Source organism: Salmo trutta, chromosome 30 (genome assembly GCF_901001165.1).
Source record: "Salmo trutta chromosome 30, fSalTru1.1, whole genome shotgun sequence".
NCBI classification, from domain to species: domain Eukaryota; kingdom Metazoa; phylum Chordata; class Actinopteri; order Salmoniformes; family Salmonidae; genus Salmo; species Salmo trutta.
In genome coordinates, this window is record NC_042986.1 from 29856600 (window position 1) to 29875749 (window position 19150).

At 40.8% G+C, this 19150-nt stretch overlaps 1 protein-coding gene and 1 long non-coding RNA gene across 7 annotated transcripts; one reads left to right on the top strand and one right to left on the bottom strand.

Moving 5' to 3' along the window:
• Positions 1-1010: 1010 nt before the first annotated feature.
• Positions 1011-5633, bottom strand: LOC115168475 (intermediate filament protein ON3). The gene is made up of 9 exons (XM_029723793.1): positions 5284-5633; positions 4558-4766; positions 4302-4362; positions 3845-3940; positions 3554-3718; positions 3312-3437; positions 2528-2748; positions 2331-2377; positions 1011-2086 (listed from the first exon to the last, which is right to left on the bottom strand). The coding sequence occupies exons 1-9, from the start codon at positions 5545-5547 to the stop codon at positions 1989-1991; spliced, it is 1287 nt and encodes a 428-aa protein (XP_029579653.1). The 5' UTR covers positions 5548-5633; the 3' UTR covers positions 1011-1988.
• A 1324-nt stretch (positions 5634-6957) lies between these two features.
• LOC115168477 (uncharacterized) lies at positions 6958-15013 on the top strand. 6 transcript variants are annotated; one of them, XR_003870676.1, is made up of 6 exons: positions 6958-7131; positions 7427-7504; positions 8132-8241; positions 9943-10046; positions 10348-10460; positions 14236-15013. It is a non-coding gene; the product is annotated as an uncharacterized LOC115168477 (long non-coding RNA). The 6 variants fall into 6 exon arrangements; XR_003870679.1 differs by having other exon boundaries at positions 14249-15013; XR_003870678.1 differs by having other exon boundaries at positions 6959-7131; positions 9968-10046.
• Positions 15014-19150: the final 4137 nt, after the last annotated feature.

Below are 19150 nucleotides of genomic sequence, written 5' to 3' on the forward strand. Positions count from 1 at the left end.
TAGGTGAGGCAGATGAACCTGTAGCCATATTACTTCAACAGTATTTAACATGAGATCCTCTCTAATCTTTACAGGAATGTGGTTGTGAATATAAACAGCAACACCTCCACCATTGGCATTTCTATCTTTTCTGTAAATTGTATAACCTTGTTTTGCTACCACTCTATCATCAAAGGTATTATGTAGTAGAAAGAGGAGGAAGGGAAGCGCTACTAAGGTACACAATAGTAAATGTTGGTAGACAGAAGGTGCTCTTTGGTAAAAGGGGTGAGTTGGTCAGGAGGACCAAGGCACTCTTCATATAATTGATTAAAATGCCTTTATTAGTATGGCATGTTATTATTATCTAAGTGAGTTTCAGAGATATGAGAGTATGAATGTCATCTGTTACTAGCAAATTATTGATTTCATCAACCTTGTTTCTTAAGCTACATATGTTAATGTGGGCTATTTTGAGCACTTTTCGTCTGGGATGCTTACTTATTTTATTGCTTTACTGGGAAGCTTAGCAGAAGTAGATATGCTCATGTTATTTATGTTAGTGCAGGGTGAGCTGCACACAGTGGACTTCCTCCTAGGGCACACCAGCTCAATGTTAATTGTATAAAGCTGGTTCATAGGTACATGATTAATGCATACAATAGCTGTACAATCAGCAGACATTCAGGACATTTAGAGGGACATAAATTAGGTTACTTACATTGTGTCATCCAACACCCCTGGTGTAATATACATTTGCTGAAGCATTATGACAACTCTGCGTCACAATGATAGGGATTAACTGAGCTGGGTTTGGGTCATCTCAACGCAGCCTTATAATGCTGTGAAAGGATCCAGGAACTCAAATGATTTGGGTGGATCCCATCCTCCTCATAGGAAGGTATTGTCATGATAACCATCACACAACATCTGGTACTTTGTGGAGGTTGGAATGAAGAGAATGTAGAAAATGCGGATGTGTAGTCTAGTCATTAATCTGTCAGAAGTGAAAGATGAGTCAAACGATTGCATGTGATCCCCATTATGAGTCTTTATTTGTGTCTGAACATCTTGGTACATGATATTGCATCATTAAACCGTTTTAATAGAAGTAAAGAAACATATTTTAGGCTAATCTTATACTGGGAAACAAGCTCAATGCAGCTTATAGTACAGCATAACAAATAAATAACAAGTGGTCTGTGAGATCTGGTTGACAGATAATTTCTCTGATGTAGTATGATGAAGTGTATATAAGGGATAATCAACGAGGGGATCTATGCGTTCTATAGAAAATAATTAACGACGCGGTGTGTTCCACTACGTTCTAGCAAAGTGCAACTGACCTCACACAGAGTTGTATTAGTTTCCAGAGAACGCAAAGAGCACAACGTTGATTATCCATTTTATACCATGACTATAGTTTAACATAATTGCCACTAGAAATTATTTCATTTGCGGTAGAAATATTTTCAACATCCACTGAAGTAGCTAGCAAGTTTACTAGATAGCTACAGTAGTTGCCGTGGTAACCAAACAAACAGACTTGCTAGTTTAGCTAACTAAATCATTAGTCCTAGCTTGCCATTATGAAAATCGAATTCAATAATGGCAATGGTGTTTTCAATTCGACTTTGCTTTCAAAAGCAGCTCAAACATAGAACATGTAAGAATTAACTATAGCCATTGAATTCTACCGTGCATATATACCATGCGTTATAAGAAAACAGTGCAAATTCTAGAATGCCCTTCAAGCAAATCAAAAACAAGTATTCAACAATGCCATGGTATAAAGTAACAGTAACACTTTACTTGATGCAAATTCTTATGAAGTGTTATTGTCTTATAAATATTCATATTAAGGTATATACCTAGAGTCTCATAATGCTCTATGACTGCCTCTATAGGCTGCTATGAATATGTTATGAGTGCCATGGATTATGAAAACTGTAGCCCCTACAGAAAATGACCTCTCTGAGTCATGTTGTGTCTCAGCAACATGTTGTTTTTCAGTGGTACGATCTGGATGAGTCGGAGGTTTCCACCATTTTGATGAAGACAGCAGAAGATCGGGTGGGCTGCTGGTAGCTGGTCTCCGGCATGGTGTCTGGGGGGAAAAGAGGAGGATGCGGGTTGTTATTACAAAGGCTATTGTCACCATCAAGATTCCCTTATCCCTCTTCCTGCCAATCACCACACCTGTTTTCGATCCCTAAATCCTATCAATAGTATGAGCCTTCGTAAAACAAGGTTCGAAGGTAAAGGAATGTGAGAGGAGAATAAAAATGCTAACTTTAGAGATAATAGTTCTGTCAGGGGCTTCTAGTAGTTTAGGGTGAAAGATAACTTACAACAAGGCTTTGTGGTAGAAATGTTGGTGATTGATTGTTGTCCAAATCTGTGGACGGAAGAGGAAGAGACAATAAAAATATCATACAGCTATACACACACTTCATTTTCTCTGCATCATGGATTTCGGAAGCTGTCTATGCAGAGGAGCTGGTCATAGTGGAACTTTGAGTCCCTCAGAGTTTCATCATCTCCTTACTTGGTCTCCTCGCCCTCCAGCAGTTTCCTGTAGGTGGAAATCTCGATGTCCAAGGCCAGCTTGACGTTCATCAGGTCCTGGTACTCCCTGATCTGGCAGGCCATGTCCTGCTTGGCTCTCTGCATAGCTACCTCCAGGTCCTTGATTAGAGCCCTGGCATTCTTTACGACAATCTCCCCATGTTCCTCTGCCTCGGTTATCTGGCTCTCCAGGTTGGCCTTCTATAGTGTTAAGGGGGAAAATGAATCAGAAGACATTTGGAACAGAAAAAATAAGCGTGGTTTTCTCCACGCTGTTATCATGGGTCATTTTTACAGTCATTAGGTTTTCATTATAGCCCAGAATACATTATTGTATACATAACGTAGGCCTATGTAGTTCAGGTATGCATAAACACTGTGTCATCATCTGTCGTCCATTTGTGCAGGTGTAATTATACCCAGTGAGCTGAGACATGTGCTGCCATCCGGCATATGACTTAATTGCTCCATTCTAAAATGTGTCTTTGTCCTCCCAGACAAAGACAAAGATATACTGGTATTTTAGCCTGAGAGTGTAACATTGTTTTTGCGATCAACAATGCCACATTGGTGCTGTGCCAGACCGAAGATAATGATAAGTTGGTCAAATCAGAAATCAGTCTAGCACCAAGCCTTGACATACAGTACAGTACTCCTCAATTATAAGGTGGTGTTCTATCCAGTCTGACACTATAGTCTATGATTAAAACAGTCTTCAATTATAAAATAGTTTATTACTCCTTCCAGTCAGGTGCGGTGCTCACCTGTCCCTTGACAGCCAGGATCTCATTCTGCAGGCGGCTGATGAGTCGGTTCAGCTCAGCGATCTCAGCCTTGGTGTTGCGCAGCTCCTCTGCAGCCTGGCCAGCCTGGCCGGCCAAACTGTCAACCTGATGTGGGCAGAGACGACAGGTTTATTTTATGAATTATTGTTTGACCTGCTGTAATGCTCCCTTAGGCATGAACCCTTAAGATTTCCTCATTCTCTAACCCCTGACCTCCTCACCTTGGTCTTGTACCAGCTCTCGGCCTGCTCCCGACTGCGAGCAGCGATGTCTTCGTACTGGGCCTTGACGTCAGCTATGATCTGGTTCATGTCCAGGCCCCGGGAGTTGTCCATCTGAACCACCACAGCGGTGTCCTTCACGTCAGACTGCAGCTCACCCAGCTCCTGTCATGAAAGAAACAATGTAATTTCTGTCATCTCTATAGTGCTAAATACCGTGTCTCTATGGTATTGGCATCTTTGACTATAGGGGCATCAAAAATATATATGTGTGATTTAGCACTGCCTTACCTGATCGTACAAGACCTTCAAGAAGTTGAGGTCATCTTCCAGCCCAGCCAACCTGTTCTCCAGATCCACCTTGGACAGGTAACCAGCGTCCACATCCTACAGAACAGCAGAAGACAGTCAACAGCTGTAACACTGAGAAACATGCCTACCCGATGCAGCCTCACATAACACAAGTCATAGCCCCTTTTTACCTGTTCATATGGGGATGTTTGCAGTACTGACTCTTGTTTACGTAGCTAGATCTTTCAAACCATGGAAAATACTCAAGCTTTACTGAACATAAAAGGCACATTTGTAATACACCTTTGATGATTCGCCTATTTTCCCTAACTATTATTAATCTTCGACCTACGGCAGATGAGTTAGATTAGATCAGAATGGGACTCTGGCTATACTTTATCTATACAATACATTTCTGAGACTATTCTTCACTGAATGTTATCATTCAGTTGCGTACCTTTTTCAGCAGGACAAAGTCATTCTCTGCTGTGTTCCTCTTGCTGATCTCATCTTCATACCTGGAACAAGCCAAAGCAATAGAATAGGGTTAGGGTCTCTATAACAGGGGAGACCAACTCTGGCCCCGAAGAGCTGCATTATGCAGGCTTTTGTCACAGCCCAGCATGCATGTCTTGCATGACAACAAACATGACAGAGGAATTGGCTAACGCACAAACAGATCTCCAACCAGACTAACGTCACTGTGTTCTTACTTTGATTTGAAGCCCTCCACATTATGGTGCATGTTCCTGTTCTCCATATCCAACCAGTCATTGTCATTGTTGATCTGGTCCAGCTGTCTCTGCAGGTTGTTGATGTAGGTCTGGAACATGGGTTCCATGTCGGAGGGGCCAGTTGTTTGGTCCTGCATCAGCTTCCACTTGGTATCTAGCATTTTGTTCTGCTGCTCCAGGTGTCGCACCTGTGACACACACATACACACACACATACATATGAATAATTGATTTGTTATTATAGATGTTTGGAGTCCTCAGTCCACACGTCATGTTTGGCACACATGCAGGCAGGCAGGCACACACGCAGGCACGTATACACACACACACACACACACACACACACACACACTCAAACGTTGAAACAGTGCCCAGAGGGAGAGGTGCTTCTAGGGTTAAACACTCCAAGAGGAGGAAACAATGTCTTAAACCTGTTATTGACTTTACTAGATTGGTTCTACTAATTATTATGTAGATTGGAGTGTCATTACCATCATCACAACCATATTCCTGGGCTCTTACGTTATTAAGAAGATGTGATGCAATCCACCGAACTCCTCATTTTTAATGCTTTTCATACATTTTCTGGATTTACCACAATAATTCTTTAATATTTTTTCCAGTATTTTTCACATGAGTTGAACATCCACACAAACAAAAGACAAAAAACAGCAAGCGGCAAAAACCACTCTATTTATACTGTACCTTATCGATAAAAGTGGCAAAGCGATTGTTGAGACCCTTGATCTGGTTCATCTCGTGGGTGCGGACAGCCTGGATTTTGGGGTCGATATCCAGGTTGATGGGTGCCAGCAGGTTCTGGTTGATGGTCACGGCCGTGATGGAGCCTCCCATGTAGAGGCCACTGCTGCTGGTCCTGGGGCCGTTTCTGGAGCCCAAGGACATGCTACTGAAGTCCCTCATGTAATTAGGGCTTGTCCCAGTGCAATTCTTTGTCCTTATACTCATGGTTCCGTTGTGTGAATGTATTACAGCTGGGATGATTGCAGACTGAGGCTGGAGTTGCTGAGCTGTGTTACCGTTAACAAATTAATCCCCTTATATAGAAGGGACAGGGTAGGGCCAGGGTAGCCTATGTCTGTGTGTGGGTGTATGTATGTGTGTGGGCGTGAAAGAGGTGGTGAAGGTATGTCACTTCTCAATGTGGAAGAACCAGTCAGATGCATACTGTACATACCTACTTTAAGCATGTACCTGGATACCTGTTCTTCTGACTTGCTTCAGGGAACCAAGACTTGTGGTTTTACCTCTACCACATGGTCAAAAACCCCTTAGAGGGAATGTGATGTGCTGTATCAGCCAGCCTTTAGGACTTCGTTTTTTAATAACAAGACATTACACTGGCCTTCATATTTAACTTCATATTTTCTCTTTAACTACTGGTGCCATCTAAAAGAGGTAACGATTTGTGTCTTTCATGTTCTCCAAGTCAGCTTGTCCAGTTATGGGAGTTGTGTTCCAGTTATGAGAGTATGTGACAGTTAGCCAGCATCTCACCTCTTTGGGTTCTTTATTCCTTTATTTATAAATTAAAGTACTTGATTGACCAGAAAGTCCGTCCCCTGGTGTTGCAGGTCTTAAACAGCCCTATAGGACTGTAATTGAAGGATTGCAAATGGTGTTGGTATAAAATTGTGACCCTAGAGGTCAGCATACAAATAAAGTAGTAACAATAGGAATGGTACATTGCCAGACAGCTTTGTTGTGAGTAGAACTTCAAATCCAAACCATATCCCAAAATTGGTAAAAAGTATAACTGACCTTAAATTTGTGTTCACAAGCAACGTTATCTTTCTCCAAAAGATTAGAAACTTGACATGTAAATAATTAAAGCCAAAACAAGACTTTGCATATCAAAACTTGGACCACAGCACAAAAGATTCAGGTAAAACTGGTCAATCAAATGCTATCGAGAACCTTGAAGGGTACTTGGGCTGTCCCTTTTTGGTTCCAGGTAGAACCCTTTTGGGTTCAATATAGAACCATTTCCACAGAAGGATCTACATGGAACCCAGAATGGTTCACCTGGAAACCAAAAAGGGTTCTCCTATGGGGACAGCCGAAGAACCATTTTGGAACCCTTTTTTCTAAGAGTGTACATAAGACCTACAAAACGACACATTTTGAATCAACATTGCCTGCTTGTGACACATACGGTGCTGTCTCTAGTAGACAAATGGGCAGCTCTGAGGTCGAATGTAAACAACAAACTGGTCTGTCAGCCTGCAGGCAGACACTTGTATTCACTGTCATTCAGCTGTGACTACAATGATGATTATGGGTTGGCCCTACCCATCTAATGGGTGACTACAGTGTACTGTCAGGTGGCTGTCAGGTGGTTGTCAGGTTTGCCCAGGTGTGAAGGCAGATTAAGCAATCATCACAGTTCCACAGATAGAGTAACAGAGATATAACTGGATTGTCTACAACCAACCGGGTGGTTTGGTTTTGAGCACTGCTCTCATTTGATACTTGAACTGTAGCAGTGTGAGACTGATTATCCTATCTCTATTATCTACACATCTCATATAGGTGAGTCGATGAGGATGTTTGCAATGTTATTTATATGTGTGTGTATAGGGGGACGTGTGTGTGTGTGTGTGTGTGTGTGCGTGCGTGCGTGCGTGCGAGAGAGAGAGAGAGAGAGAGAGAGGGAGAGATTGGATTGCATGATTTTGCCCAATTAAAAATGACAAATACCTCTCACACAGGACATTTTTAATAAGAATTTCCTAACTATTTCATCAGTTACAGTTAACTCACTAACGTGTTGTAAATATATGCCTTGTAAATGTCTAACACTTAGGTTCTCTCTCTGTCTGAGGAGTTATGAAGGTTGCATCCTTTAACATCAGGAGATTTGGACTGAATAAAATTCTGATCCAGATGCCCAACACCTGTTAAGGTAAAACATTTGTGTGTCACATCCATCTAAACTATGCTGTGTGCCAAAATAGGAGTCAAATGCATTCATACCTGACAAGGTTCTGTAAATGGAGAAAATATCAAACACAATATTTAGTTTTTTGACAACAAAAAATATTATTATATAGAGCCATTTCAATGAATCTGTTGGCAGTATTCTTACTATAAGAAGACTTTAGTCGTCATTTGGAATTAGTATTGTAAGGCTCAACCGCAGTAGTGGAATAAGCCACAGCTCAAGGAGTGGCTTTCTTACAACACATGTTTAGTTACAATCATACAATACCATAATGTGTTTTATCTTGGCTGACAGCTTATTTCCTCATGACTACAGAAGAAAACAAGATATATACACATGATAGCTGCTTGAAAGGCTGTAAGTCAGCAAACCATAAAGGGAGATCCCACTCCCACTAAATACCTACAGGGTTCACACCAGCTGGGTCTATAAGTTAAGCAGTAACTCCTCTTTCTCTGTTTTGTAGATTGAGGTTTATATTCAACCTCAACTTTCCTATTGAGTTGAATATATGATGGCACAGAACACTTTAAGAACACCTCACTTTCTCTGTAACTCAATAACTTTGAGTTACTTTAATCCCCTCAGCCTCCATGTATACTGTACCACAGAGTCAACACAACAGATCACTACGCCCGGAAACTCAGCATCCGCTTGGGAACGACTAGATATAAGGAATAGTTCCTGTTACTTTACAGGTAATGATTATACACTGCTAAAAAAAAATAAAGGCAACACTAAAATAACACATCCTAGATCTGAATGAAATAAATAATCTTATTAAATACATTTTTCTTTACATAGTTGAATGTGCTGACAACAAAATCACACAAAAATAATCAATGGAAATCCAATTTATCAACCTACGGAGGTCTGGATTTGGAGTCACACTCAAAATGAAAGTGGAAAACCACACTACAAGCTGATCCAACTTTGATGTAATGTCCTTAAAACAAGTCAAAATGAGGCTCAGTAGTGTGTGTGGCCCCCACGTGCCTGTATGACCTCCCTACAATGCCTGGGCATGCTCCTGATGAGGTGGCGGATGGTCTCCTGAGGGATCTCCTCCCAGACCTGGACTAAAGCATCCGCCAACTCCTGGACAGTCTGTGGTGCAACAGACTGTTGGTGGATGGGTCGAGACATGATGTCCCAGATGTGCTCAATTGGATTCAGGTCTGGGGAATGGGCGGGCCAGTCCATAGCATCAATGCCTTCCTCTTGCAGGAACTGCTGACACACTCCAGCCACATGAGGTCTAGCATTGTCTTGCATTAGGAGGAACCCAGGGCCAACCGCGCCAGCATATGGTCTCACAAGGGGTCTGAGGATCTCATCTCGGTTCCTAATGGCAGTCAGGCTACCTCTGGCGAGCACATGGAGGGCTGTGCTGCCCCCCCCCCCAAAAATGCCACCCCACACCATGACTGACCCACCGCCAAACCGGTCATGCTGGAGGATGTTGCAGGCAGCAGAACGTTCTCCACGGCGTCTCCAGACTCTGTCACATCTGTCACGTGCTCAGTGTGAACCTGCTTTCATCTGTGAAGAGCACAGGGCGCCAGTGGCGAATTTGCCAATCTTGGTGTTCTCTGGCAAATGCCAAACGTCCTGCACGGTGTTGGGCTGTAAGCACAACCCCCACCTGTGGACGTCGGGCCCTCATACCACCCTCATGGAGTCTGTTTCTGACCGTTTGAGTAGACACATGCACATTTGTGGCCTGCTGGAGGTCATTTTGCAGGGCTCTGGCAGTGCTCCTCCTGCTCCTCCTTGCACAAAGGCGGAGGTAGTGGTCCTGCTGCTGGGTTGTTGACCTCCTACGGCCTCCTCCACGTCTCCTGATGTACTGGCCTGTCTCCTGGTAGTGCCTCCATGCTCTGGACACTACGCTGACAGACACAGCAAACCTTCTTGCCACAGCTCGCATTGATGTGCCATCCTGGATGAGCTGCACTACCTGAGCCACTTGTGTGGGTTGTAGACTCCGTCTCATGCTACCACTAGAGTGAAAGCACCGCCAGCATTCAAAAGTGACCAAAACATCAGCCAGGAAGCATAGGAACTGAGAAGTGGTCTGTGGTCACCACCTGCTGAACCACTCCTTTATTGGGGGTGTCTTGCTTATTGCCTATAATTTCCACCTGTTGTCTATTCCATTTGCACAACAGCATGTGAGATTTATTGTCAATCAGTGTTGCTTCCTAAGTGGACAGTTTGATTTCACAGAAGTGTGATTGACTTGGAGTTACATTGTGTTGTTTAAGTGTTCCCTTTATTTTTTTGAGCAGTGTACATTTTTTTTTAGAACCAATACTAGTTTTGTCATAATGTCATATGATTCATGGTAACATTATGACTGAAAATGTAACATCACTTTTTGCTGGTCATATTGTAAGAGATGATCTGGTTGACTGCTACTAGTTTGAAGACAACCAAGTCGATGATATGGATGCTTTCGCCAGTGAGCCATATATTCTGCACTTTAGGCCTCGCAGTACAGGTTGGTCACACTTTGAACCTGTTGTTGAGACATTCACACAACATTAGATATACAGTAAAACAATAAACTCAGGTTGATTTCTCAATGGGGATTCACCATTTTATCATGATTGGCCTGCATGTTCGCTTCAGGTAGTTTGTTGTTTCGTTTCCATGTTTTATCACTGTTACATTGAATTATGTTGAAAATAAATAAGTCTATGCACACCAAGGCATGTATAAAATAATTTGAATAGAAGTGCCCAGAATCTGGCTGAATTATTTGATAAACCAAACTGTTGATTTACATACTGTATTTGTAGTGCTGAAGGACCTGGTTATGATCCCCGTCCACAACAAGCCTAATGACTCAGAGAGAGAGCTGGATGAGCTCTTTGAGGTCTTCCTGGCTGTGTGGGACAAATGGAAGACTGAGGTAAGTCTGGGGGTACAGCTCAAATCCCATCCAATTCCCTATGAAGAGTACTACTTTTGACCATGGCCACATAGGATTCTTTAAATGTACAGTTGAAGTCGGAAGTTCACATACACCTTAGCCAAATACATTTAAACTCAGTTTTTCACAATTCCTGACATGTAATCCTCGTAAAAATTCCCTGTCTTAGGGCAGTTAGGATCACCACTTTATTTTAAGAATGTGAAATGTCAAAATAATAGTAGAGAGAATTACTTATTTCAGCTTTTATTTCTTTCATCACATTCCCAGTGATTCAGAATTTACATAGTATTTGGTAGCATTGTCTTTAAATTGTTTAACTTGGGTCAAACGTTCCGGGTAGCCTTCCACAAGCTTCCTACAATAAGTTGAGTGAATTTTGGCCCATTCCTTCTGACAGAGCTGGTGTAACTGAGTCAGGTTTGCATGCCTCCTTGCTCGCACACACTTTTTCAGTTCTGCCCACAAATTTTCTATGGGATTGAGGTCAGGGCTTTGTGATGGTCACTCCAATACCTTGACACTGTTGTCCTTAAGCCATTTTGCCACAACTTTGGAAGTATGCTTGGGGTCATTGTCCATTTGGAAGACTCATTTGCGACCAAGCTTTAACTTCCTGACTGATGTCTTGAGATGTTGCTTCAATATATCCACATCATTTTCCTACCTCATGATGCCATCTATTTTAAGTGCACCAGTCCCTCCTACAGCAAAGCAACCCCACAACATAATGCTGCCACCCCCGGCTTCACGGTTGGGATGGTGTTCTTCGGCTTGCAAGCCTCCCCCTTTTTCCTCCAAACATAACGATGGTCATTATGGCCAAACAGTTCTATTTTTGGTTCATCAGACCAGAGGACATTTCTCCAAAAAGTACGATCTTTGTCCCCATGTGTAGTTGCAAACCGTAGTCTGACATTTTTGTGGTGGTTTTGGAGCAGTGGCTTCTTCCTTGCTGAGCGGTGTTTCAGATTATGTCAATATAGGACTCGTTTTACTGTGGATATAGATACTTTTGTACCTGTTTCCTCCAGCATCGTCACAAGGTCCTTTGCTGTTGTTCTGGGATTGATTTGCACTTTTCGCACCAAAGTACGTTCATCTCTAGGAGACAGAACGCGTCTCCTTCCTGAGCGGTATGATGGCTGTGTGGTCCCATGGTGTTTATACTTGCATACTATTGTTTGTACAGATGAACGTGGTACCTTCAGGCATTTGGAAATTGCTCCCAATGATGAACTAGACTTGTGGAGGTCTACATTTTTCTTTTGAGGTCTCGGCTGATTTCCTTTGATTTTCCCATGATGTCAAGCAAAGAGGCACTGAGTTTGAAGGTAGGCCTTGAAATACATCCACAGGTACACCTCCAATTGACTCAAAGGATGTCAATTAGCCTCTCAGAAGCTTCTAAAGCCATTACATCATTTTCTGGAATTTTCCAAGATGTTTAAAGGCAGTGTCATCTTTGTGTATTGTAAACTCCTGACCCACTGGAATTGTGATACAGTGAATTATAAATGAAATAATCTATCTGTAAACAATTGTTGGAAAAATTACTTGCGTCATGCACAAAGTAGATGTCCTAACAAACTTGCCAAAACTATAGTTTGTTAACAAGAAATTGGTGGAGTGGTTGAAAAACGAGTTTTAATGACTCCAACCTAAGTGTATGTAAACTTCCGACGTCAACTGTATGTTGTTGTCTTAGGTCTCTCTTTATGTAGTGTTGTGGTGTCTCTCTTGTCGTGATGTGTGTTTTGTCCTATATTTTTATTTTATTTTTTATTTTTAATCCCAGCCCCTGTCCCCGCAGGAGGTCTTTTGCCTTTTGGTAGGCTGTCATTGTAAATATGAATTTGTTCTTAACTGACTTGCCTAGTTAAATAAAGGTTAAATAAATAAAATGAAATAAAAAATGTATTGTGTCATTTTGGAGTCACCCAATACATGCTAACCTATTGTAGATAAGAATATAATATGTTTCTTAACACTTCTACATTAATGTGGATGCTACCATGATTACGGATAATCCGGCTAATCCTTCCACATTAATGTAGAAGTTTAGAAACATATTATATTCTTATTTACAATAAAAGTGACTCCAAAATGACACAATACATTATTTACCATTCATTTATATTTTGCCCAAAATAGTCTGAAACACAACCAAAACAAAGAGCAAATGCATCCAACAAATGTGTAGTCACAAGCTTGAGGAAATCATTGCTTGCTATGAACATGGGACCAAACACTTAACTTTTTACTACTTTCATCCAGAGCGAAAATGTTTGCACTCACTACTGTAAGTCGATCTGTACATGAGCGCCTGCTAAATGCCTAAATGGTAAATTATAGTTTTCACATTAGGCAATACACTTAAATACCCAACAAATTTGACAGAATCTATAATTTCCATAATATCTATCCAATGTGTAATCGAAGGTGTGCTCAATGAAGACATCCTCTACAATCATTCATGCAAAAAAACATTTTATTTTTCATTTATAATTGCCACATTGATGTACTGTCTAATCAAATTTAAGAAATTAAATCAATGAAAATAAAACATAACGTTTATCACGCATTAATTTGCATCAAGCCTGTCTTGAGCCTTTGGCCATATATTCTCATCCACGTCACAGTGAATGTCCTCATTGTTCATGCACCGTGGGAAAAACCTTGACATTAGTCTGCATTGATGTCGTCACATGCCTCATCCATGGCCAGAAGGAGGGCGGCACGCTCATGGGGATGGCGATTGTACACCTTCCAACTCCATGCTGAAAACAAATCCTCAATAGGGTTGAGAAGAGGAGTGTATGGGGGCAGGTATAGGGTCAAGAATCGGGGATGGGCCCAAAATCATGCCCGAAACACCTCTGCATGGTGGAACCTGACATTGTCCCACACAATGACATAGGTGACCCCTTCACCTTGATAGGCCTGCTCAATTTAATTGAGAAACACATTGTGTGCAGCGTTGTAGGATCCAAATAATGGCCTATGTCCTACCACACCATCTTCGGAAATAGCTGCGCACATGGAGATGTTTCCCCTACGTTGGACGGTCGCCCGTTGGCCGATGAGGTTCCGCCCACGGCGCTGAGTTTTGGCCAGGTTAAAGCCCGCTTCATCAACAAAGATATATTTGTGATGGTTCACAGCAGCATCAGGCACCATCACCCTCTAAAGATATATTTTGGTTAGTTATTTTTACAGTATAGTTCCAATATGATATTGTGAAGTAGCATGTGCATCAAATAGTAACAGTAATACAATAAATAGTGCTGTACCTGAACATACTCGGCTCTCAGTTGTTTTACTCGGTTGTTGTTTCTCTCAAAAGACACCAGGTAAGACACCAGGTAACTGTGTTTCATAGATACCTGGTGCCTCTTCAAAAGGTGGGCGATTGTTGGAAGGCTGATGAATGCCACATTGGCAAAGGTGTCATCGTTCTCCTCAATGACCTGCTTTATTTCGAACAGCCATATGTCATTCCTGACCCTCACCATTTCCACTGCCCACTCCTGCTGGTCGGTCAGCACACGTCCATATGCACCATCCATGGGGTCTTCTGTCACTTCTGAGGGTAGAACAGAGGACACTGTCAATAGATCATGCTGTAACATGTTTTGTGAATTTACCTGCATTACAATGTGTCATTTACTGTAAATGTAATGATAAAGAATAGTGCATATCCTGCAGACTTACTGGTTTTCTTGGCGAAATGTTCTCATGATCAAATTGACAGTTTATCTTTTCAGATTGGGGTGTACTAATCTGGCAGCCACTTTCATGATGGCCCATACTTCATTAGACACAACAGTTCCCTGTCGTCTACCTCCCTCTATCTGATGTCCACTTTCTTGATGGGGCCCATACCCACCTCTCTGACGGGCCCCTTGTCCATGAGCTCTTTGATTCCTCTCCATTGCTGTCTATCCTGCTCCATGTTAAAATAAATTTCAAGTGTTCACACACCCTTTAATAAGATGACAAATTCTGGTTACCACTATGTGAAATTAATTAACAATAATGACTAGTTATTATGTATGGTTATCATGTATCATACATGTCATTTAGATGTTTATACTTTACAAACACACATTTTATTTCTGCAGTTCTCAAAATCCATATATAGTAGACAAACCAGTTTAAAATCTGTAGGTTTACCAAACGGTTAAGTGATTAACCATTAGGCACAGTTGGATTAAGTGATGGTCAAATGTATTTAAACAAATGAGAACAGAATCATTTGAAAAGGGTAGTGAGCATTGCAATGTAAAAGGCAATTGCTTTATATGAAAGGTTTCTCTAGATGAAACACTGATTAGGTTTGGTGAAAGATTTACCGTGTGATTTTGTGTGTTGTACTTAGTCAATTGAGAATGTGCTTAAAGTTTTGAAAAAAAAACAGCCTCTTTGATGGTCTGTTTTGAGTTTTGTACTAAGAGCTGTAAAATTTTACAACATTCAGTACTTATGTAAAGAGTACCAAAGCAATAAAAAACATATATTTTTACTCTTTATTTTTATTTGTTATTCACTGAGTATTTATTCCTTGTGTCAATATTTTTAATGTAATGTTTTATCTTATCTTTAATTGTTGTAAATGGATACGTAAGTAAGCATTTCACTGTTAGTCTACACGTATATACAATTTGATTTGATTTGATAGGCAGGAATGTTGACAATCTTATGGTATTACAACTCATCGTATTACTCAACATCAAGCAAGGCAACCATAGCTGAGGTAAGGTATGGCGTACTAATAGTTTTATGCAACACTTCCAAAGGTCCTCGGGAAGTGCTAATGCTTGGAATTTCAGAGCTTTGCCTGCAAGATCCTTGTTTTTAACAGCTTGACAACTGAGCATGTATTTTTGTCAAAGTCACATCCTTACTTTAAAGGCCCAGTGCAGTCAAAAACGTGATTTACCTGTGTTTTATATATGCAGTGCCTTCAAAAAGAATTCACACCCCTTGACTTTTTCCACATTTTGGTGTGTTACAGCCTGAATTTAAAATGGATGAAATTGAGATTGGCACGGTGGTCTAAGGCACTACATCGCAGTGCTAGAGGCGTCACTACAGATCCTAGTTCGATCCATGGCTGACTTCGGTCGCCAGCTGTATGGTGTTTCCTCCGACACATTGGTGTGGCTGGCTTCTGGGTTAAGCGATCAGTCTGTCAAGAAGCAGTGTGGCTTGGTGGGGTCGTGTTTCAGAGGACGCATGGCTCTCGACCTTCGCCTCTCCTGAGTCCGTACGGGAGTTGGAGCGATGGGACAAGACTGTAACTACCAGTTGGATATCACGAAATTGGGGAGAAAAGGGGTGAAAATATCGCAAAACAAATGTAAAAAATATATATTTTTATAAGAATAATGGGCAAATATTGTACAATCCAGGTGTGCCAAGCTCTTAGAGACTTACCCAGAAAGACTCACAGCTGTAATTGCTGCCAAAGTTAATTCTAATATTTATTGACTCAGGGGGGTTGAATACTCATCTAATCGAGATAGATTTGTGTTTTATTTTCCAACCCAACAAGTTTTTGTATATAAAAAAAATCCACTTTTTGTTTTTGTATATGTAAAAAAATCCACTACACATTTTGTGTAGATTGTTCTCAAAAAACGACAATTATCAATTTTAATCCCACTTTGTAGCACAACAAAATGTGGAAAAGTCAAGGGGTGTGAATACTTTCTGAAGGTGCTGTATTTCCACACTTTGAGGTTGGAATAATACTGTGAAATTGTGAAAATTATGATAATGCTGTTTTAGTGTAAGTGCAGTTTGAAAAGGCCACCTGAAATTTCAGCCTGTTTTGGTGGGATGGAGTTTTGGCCTGTCTGGTGACATCACCAGGCGGTAGAAGTCAATAAACCAATAACAAAAAGAGTTTCAGACCTCTCTGCCAATAACAGGTAGTTTTCAGGTTACAGATCCTCCCATTTGGCTCATTCAAATAAGCCCCTCACTTGGATCACTCCCAGACAGTCCTAGCAAAACTCTTGCTTGAGAAATGTATCTTTGCTAAGAAGTCTATTCCTCCAGTGAACATGCATGACGGCTTATATTTTAATGTGTTGGAACTGAAGAAGAAGATCCTCCTGTTGTAATGGAAAAAAAACAATCTGGAGATCAAGCTGCTGAAACAGAATCTTGCTGTGTTTGGGCTATATGAAGGAGGAACAAATATAATGTTTCTTATTGTTGTTTGTTACTGAATGTTTTCCTTTTTTGGTATTATTAGCCTACATGACAAACATCATTTCTGAATTGTGTCTATTCATGTACAGTCAGCTGCAAGCTTATTTCTTTGTTTGTCTATATTTAAGATTTTTGGGTAATTTGATACATTGTCCAATACACATCTTGAAAATAAAAATGTTATAAAACATGGTGAAACATACGAGTCTGTTTTATCTATGACTAGGCCTACCTGCATTTTTATATTCAAGCATTCAGAGTATGAGGAAGTGAGAAAAGTGATCATAGGGACACCAAGTGGTCAATTTAGCCAGTCTATAAAACCACAGAGTTTCTAAAACCAGATGCGTAACATCGCGAGACTTCCAGGAATGCTTGCGAACCAGACTCGGCAAACCCACTGGGCAGACCAGGCCAGGGTTTGGGGTTTGAGAGGTCACCGTTCGAGGGAATCACCTTTGTCAAGTCGGTGACCATCCTTGGAATTGTAACAGATGTGATTAAATTGAGTCCACAAAGTGTCTTACTGTATGGTAACTGATTCCATGTCAGCATCGCTTCAGACTGTAGTGTATTTATTTCATTCTCAACCTTTATGTTGCTTTTGTCAGTAATCATGTAAATAACAGTGTACAGAAAAGTGTTAGACTATACAGTTCACATAAGTTACTGGGTAAACAATATGAAAAGGATTAGACTATATGTACATCAGTTCACATAAGTTTCTGGGTAAACAATATGCCAACAATATGCCAAGCAGCATAACGCACTTGGTATTGACCCCATGACTGGTGTCCGGGGTATTTGCTCATTAAGTGACAGTTTTCCGGATACAGAGTAAGCCTCTAAAATTGCCAGTGTAGAAATCCCCTAAAATAACGACCCGTCACTAGATCACGTGCAGTGAGAGAAGAGAAAAATTATTCCTTAGGGATGGATTGAAATTTGCAGAACGGATACCTGGAGGAGAATGGAGGCTGATACTTTTTACATTTCAGCCATGGGGAGGATTTAGCATTTTAAAATCTAGTCCAGGGGAGGGTCATGTAATTTGTAATTGATGACATTTCAATATTTCTCAGTGTTTTTCAATTAGTTGCTTATTAAGCTATATATCGATGTGCATCTCTGATTCAGGCTGGGTGCACAATATCAACTGCACCTATAGAGTATTTAGTGTGGTCTCGATCAAATGATCCATAGCCTATAGTCTATGAAATGCATGTTCGGTGAATCACAGAGCAAAGTTATATTTCTAAGACAGCTGCTGAGATGGTGTAAATACAACTGGGCTGCATAACATTATGCAATGGATATTCCAACCCTGAGCCCGGCCTGCTCTTCTCTTGCTGAGCAAAAACGTTTTTGTATGCTGTCTAACCAATGGCTGTGCTGTGTAGGCATAAGGGAACAGTTCAGGAGGAGGGTAAAAGGCTTTTTTTATTAGACTTAGTCCAAAAAAATCTTGCGTGCGTACTAGTCTATAGCCTATGTTCTGTTCAGTTTGAGAATGCGAAGATGAGGAGGACCGGAGGTCAACTTTGATAGCTTGCTACTACTATAATTGATTTTTATTAAAAATAATATGTTTCTTGCCCATGATGTATTTAGCAGGGTTATTGACCTCACAATAAGCCAGATTCAAGTAACTTTCATTGTGGTGCTGAAACTTGAAGCAGCAGCTGCAGCACAATCAATCAGAAATCAACAGCTCATGGTGATGAAAGAAGGCACATTTAAGTAGGCATAATTCATTTGAAACGTTTTCATTTTAATTACACTTTATGTTGGAGCCTATTTCTTCCTATTAAAGAAATAAGAGGTAGGCCTACTTGTTTGACAGATGAAATTAGGCTAAAGGCTGCTATATCCATAGATTTGTCAGTCAATTTCTCCACCCACCATGCACTCTATAATTAAACAGCCTACCTCAGTGTCAGTGAAGGCCTGTCAAGTTAAAACCAAGACTTGAATTGAGGGGTATGAGAAGGTATGCCATAGGCCTCGCTTTATTAAAGAAAATGGCAAACAGCACAGGCCTACTCGTTGTTAGCTTAAGGTGTTTAAGAAAATAAACCTGATCCGAAATATAAAGTGATCTATATGTCCGCGATGTTTTATGCTAAAAAACAGCTGTAAAAAAAACCGGGAAAGACGTGACACCGATGCATATGGAAATATCATTGTTTAGTTTCTTTGAGATTCGAAGGCTGAGCTACAACCTCCTATTGCCGAGGAGACAACAACTAGACTTTGCTTAGGAAGTAATCTAATTTTGTCACTATCCATTGATTAAGATATTCACCTTCGGTACAATAGAAGATGTATACACCCAGACATATTTTATGGAAACACTTGTGACCTTATCTCGTTATTACGCGTTATAACTCCAACCTCGTGACAAACTCAAAGACAACTTTATATCAAGGAGTGACTTTTATTTGTAT